Consider the following 4906-nt stretch of genomic DNA (forward strand, 5'->3'; position numbering starts at 1 on the left):
TTGATGATACTTAATTTGTAATATTTAATTATTTAGATAAGATATATGTACATGATTGTGCAGCTTGATAAGGTCAATAGTTTGTTGTTTTAACGACAAATCTCTTAAATGATATTAGCATCGTCCCAGTTCCCTTTTGCATCATTATTTGTTGATTTTTTATTTTTATTTCGATATTTAAGCAAAACGTATTTTTGATCTAGTATTCTATTTGTTTAGTTGAAAGGGTGTAACTGCAATTTCTCTGAAAATTTTTCTCAACAGATTCTCAAAAATTACTTGCTTGGGCCCCGAGTCACTGAACCGAGCCAAACGAGGCTCGGTCCAGTGACCCGGTGCTCAAGTATTTTTTTGGACCCTACGTGCCTGGATTTTTTTGTTTTTTATTATTTTTTTATTGGTTTGCGCCTTTTTTATATTTTTTTTAGCATGATTTTAATAATGATCTCGGTATTGGACCTACGCTTGGGTTGCATGGTTCTTCGGCACTTACTGTTTCGAGCTACGAACTACTCACTACTTTTATTTTTTTACTTCTTTATTCTTCTTTATCTCTCTTTATTTATTTTTCTTTATTTTCGTTATTCACTTTCTTTACTTATTTATTCCACTATCTGTTGTTTAGGACGTTTGTGATTCCAGCGGTGGAAAGCGTCATACCCTAGCATCTCTCGCAGTATTGGGCTTGGGTGGTGCTCCAGCTCCGCGAATTTTACCCTGGCCTTGTTTGCCATCATCTCTGTGACTCTTACCTGCTGTAATTCTCGGAATAATAGTCTTTCCCCGACGTATTTTCGGGCCTTGGCTGCTTCTCTTAGGCTATTGTTGTGGGCCGCCTGTATCTTCCGCCCTTTTGTGTTGTATACGTGTCCCCATGCGAGAGATGCGTACGTTAGTATCGGCAGTATTATACTATTTATTAACCTGATTTTTGTTTTAAGTCCTATTTTACTTTTTCTTCCTGTGAGTCCTCTTAATGTTGTTCTTGATATGGTGGCCTTCTGGTCTGTGGCTTTTACGTGTTTTTTAAAGGTTAATAAATTGTCCATGATGACTCACAGTTATTTGGCTTCGTCTCTCCACTCGATGGGGTTGTTCTGCACCGTCAGTTGTTCTTCTGGCTGTTGTCTCCCTTTCTTGTATAACACCCCTTGCGTCTTCTCGGAGTTGATGTCTATCTTCCATTTTATACTCCAATCTTCTATATATTCTAACGCTGTTTGCAGGTTTGTCACTGCTACGTCTACATTTCGGCGCTATCGCTGTGTCGTCGGCATAAAGACTCAGTAGGGTACCTGGTGTTCTTGGTACGTCTGAGGTGTATATTGTGTACAGTAGTGGTGACAGGACTGCTCCCTGTGGCGCTCCAACTTCCGGGTTTCCGAGCTCGGACAGGACTTGTCCTATCCGAACCCTGAAACTCCGTTCGCCCAAGTACGAAGTGATCAGCCTCGTCATCGCCCCGCCGTAACCATAATCTCGCATTATGTAGATGAGTCCTTTATGCCATACTCTGTCGAAAGCTTTGCTCACGTCCAGAAAATCTGCTCCAGTGTATTGTCTGTCGTTGAATCCAGCTGCTATGTACTCGGTTAATCATAGCTCGCTGGAGTGTTCTGCTCTAAAACCGAGTTGAGCTTCTGGGATTATTTCTAATCTGGTCGTTTCTGCTTGTAGTCTGTTGAGTATTATTCTTTATACGATCTTGCTGACTGCTGGTAATAAGCTGATTGGCCTGTAGTTCTACGGGAATGTGTGGTTCTTGCCAGGTTTTGGAATCATAATGACATGGACCTCCTTCCATCTGTTTGGGAATGTCCTATATATTAATATCCCATTTACTATATTTGTTAAGTATACTATACATAGCTCTTATTGGGAGTATTTCAGGGCTCTATTTGTTATTTTGTCTATACCAGGTGCTTTTCTTGGTGAACTATTTTTATGTGTTCGTTTATTTCATCCGGTGATGTTGGGGGATGATGTCTTCTGGGTCTTCTGGTCTTTCTTGTTGCTCTTCGACTTCTTCCATGTTGTTGGTAAGCTTTGTTTCCTGTATTGCTACGATGTCCATCTTATATCTATTTGCGAGCTCGTCCATGATGTTCTGGTTCGTTGCTATACCGCCCGGATTCCAGGAGCCTATCCTCAAGTATCCCCTGTCTACCTCCATTACTTCTGCGCCAGCCTGGTGCCTTGGATCACCTCTTGGACTACCTTAGTCACTATGTTAGTTACTAGTCTGACTAGGTCATCTTGGTCTTGGGGGATCGCTGTGGTGTTCTCTGTTTGTTGGACTTGCCTGGCTTGAACGTAGGATAGCTCGGTAGCCTGCTGTCGTCTGTTAGTCTGTTGTCTTTGTTGTTGTGGTCTCTGATGTGGTGGTCTTCCCCAGATTGGGCATCGTGGGCATCCTCGGTAGTTTGCGGGGTGACTGCCATTGAAGTTTGCACATGTTGCCTTTTCTGCTCTTGGTCTTTTGCATTCTTTCGTGAAGTGATCCTCACCGGATTTCACGCACCTCGGGTCCTTGTGGCACGCGTTCTGGGATTGTTGGTAACCCTGGCAATTGAAGCACTGAGTTAGTCCTGTCGCTTTGCGTAGGTCCTCTACCACAACCTTCATATGACACAAATTAGAGATCTGCTTAGCCTTTACCACATCCTCGCGATCCAGAGTCAGGATGAACATCGGGAGATTTCTTCTGGGGCTCTTCTGGATATCATATTCTCTGCTGAGATACAGACTATTTCATGTTCTTTTAACATCTCTTCTTGGATTGCCTTTTGGGTGGTACTCGTGGGCAATCCTCTTAAAACCACTCGGGGTTTTATGTCTTCTTCAAGTGGGAAGGCTATCCATTGTAGCCTTTTCTCTTTATACGTCTTTGCGTATTTGTCTATTATTCTGGTCATCTTTCTGTAATCATTCGGGCTTTTCGCCTGGATGAGCGTCTCTCTTCCGCTTTTTGATATCCTGTTTACTGTGTAAACGTATTGTTTTTGAGCTATGGTTAGTATAGCTCCTGTTTCACTCACGCTCTGTAATTTAATTACAGGCGGCTTGCGGTGTGGTGTTGCCTGTTGTTCAGGCAACACGGTGTTCTCTTCGCTTTGGTTTGTTTCCATGTCCTCTGTCTCTGTTTCACTTGGCTGTGGCAAGGCAAGCACCCTCATTTGTGTTTGTTACTGGGGGGACTGGATCATCTCTTTTTCTTTCGTCGGTTTGTGGATCGGTTGTGCTGGTCCTTGCGGCAGGATGTGCATGTCCGTTTTTGGGGAGAGTGGGCCCTCATAGCGTCTTCTGCCTTCTTTTCGCACGATGTTGTGTCGTTTTTAGTCAGTGGTGGAAAGTCTTCCTTCTTCTTCTTCTTGGGCTGTGGTGGTTTTTCGATACTTTTATCTTCCGCTGTCTTTTTTATCTCGGTGTGTGGCTTCGGAATTTTCGATAAGGGAGCCTTTGCCTGTTGTTGGCTTTTGTTGTCCGCTGGGCTTGGCTTTTGTGCTTTGGTCGTCGTGTTCTGGGCTTCCATCAGCTCGTTGAACCGGTCGTCTATACGATCCACCACCTGCTTGTGAGACTTGACCATCGTGTTCTTCAGCTCTGCTATTTCAGTCCTCAGATGGCCTATCTCTTCGTCTTTTTTTTTTCAGCATTTCTCCATACTGTGCCTCTCTACTTTGTGTAGCAAGATGTAGCTCTTGTAGCAATTCTTTTAGGGCTTCCTCTTTTGCTGTGCTTTTTTTTTATCGTCACTTGCGGCATATATGACTCTAGCTCTTTTCGTCGTTCCTCTGTCCGCCTCGTCGGGGACTTCTTCTTCCATGTTCTCTTCTTTCGGGTTATCCTTCTCTGTTTTCTCGACTTTGCTTTTTTCTTCTGTTTTTTTCTCCACCTTCTCTTTCTTCTTCCTGCCTTGCCTAGGTAATTTAAATTCCCCTTCGTCTTTCTCTCTTCTTTCCTTGTTTTGTGGCTGTTGCTGATCTACCGTCGAGTAACTGTCATTATCCTCACTCTGCAGTTCCCGAAACAGGAAACAGGTTACGCTCCAGTTTGCGCGAATCGTGAATTGTGAATCATAAATCGTCATCATATTATGGTGGCGGAGTGGTCATAGGGGAGGGGGGTGATCGAGACCTAGCTCGATCAATCGTCGGGGCCGAAATTTTTTGGCCGTCTGGCCCGTTGCCAGCACGATTTCAGGGTCGGCTTCCCTGGACCAATCGTGGCGGTGATTACTCACCCAGACAGAACTGGGTGAGGGTTCCTCTTGATTTTCTCGTCCTACTGACCCTGGGGCCGGGGCTGCTCGAAGTAGATGGTTTCAAAAATACTACACCTTGCAGTGTCGATACCCAGACGGTGGCACAGCAGGAACCCCGAACCGGCTAGTAAACGAGCCCATTTTGATTCTTCCGCTAACTAATCCCTAGTTGTAGTGTCTCAGAAAATTCAATAAAAATAAAATTTCCTAAGCTCGCCACATCCAAAAGATATGCTTTTGCCTCTCCTTCTTGCCTAAAGAGGTAGAAGCGCTCGACTCGCCCCCGTGTTTACATTCACGGGCGAACTGAAAAGTTCTGCTATTCGAGCTAACTCCCTCTCCGTCGGCTACTCGCTGCGCTCACACGTCTGCTTCCTCCGGTGACTGGCACCGGACACAACAGTGGCTAAGCGAATACCTCCTCATATGTAACGGTGTTCCCAAAAATACCAAAGCGAAAGAAAACACATCTCTTTTAATAAGCAAAAAACTGACGAGTATCAATTAGGGATTGCAATCCAGCAGCATTTTCAGTCCAGCTGGATTTTTGCAAGTTTGGCCTGAATCCAGCTAGATCCAGCGTGGATTTAGCAAAATGTGGATTTAAAATAACATGCGATTCTAATAGTAGGGGAGGAAAGT

At 44.3% G+C, this 4906-nt stretch overlaps 1 protein-coding gene across 1 annotated transcript; it reads right to left on the reverse strand.

The window, feature by feature from the left end:
- Positions 1-3715: 3715 nt before the first annotated feature.
- On the reverse strand, positions 3716-4090 carry LOC126886261 (nucleolar protein 58-like). The gene has a single exon (XM_050653128.1). It carries the CDS (start codon positions 4088-4090, stop codon positions 3716-3718), a length of 375 nt encoding a protein of 124 aa, XP_050509085.1.
- Between the last annotated feature and the right edge of the window lie 816 nt (positions 4091-4906).

This window comes from Diabrotica virgifera, chromosome 6 (assembly GCF_917563875.1).
Source record: "Diabrotica virgifera virgifera chromosome 6, PGI_DIABVI_V3a".
Lineage (NCBI taxonomy): Eukaryota > Metazoa > Arthropoda > Insecta > Coleoptera > Chrysomelidae > Diabrotica > Diabrotica virgifera.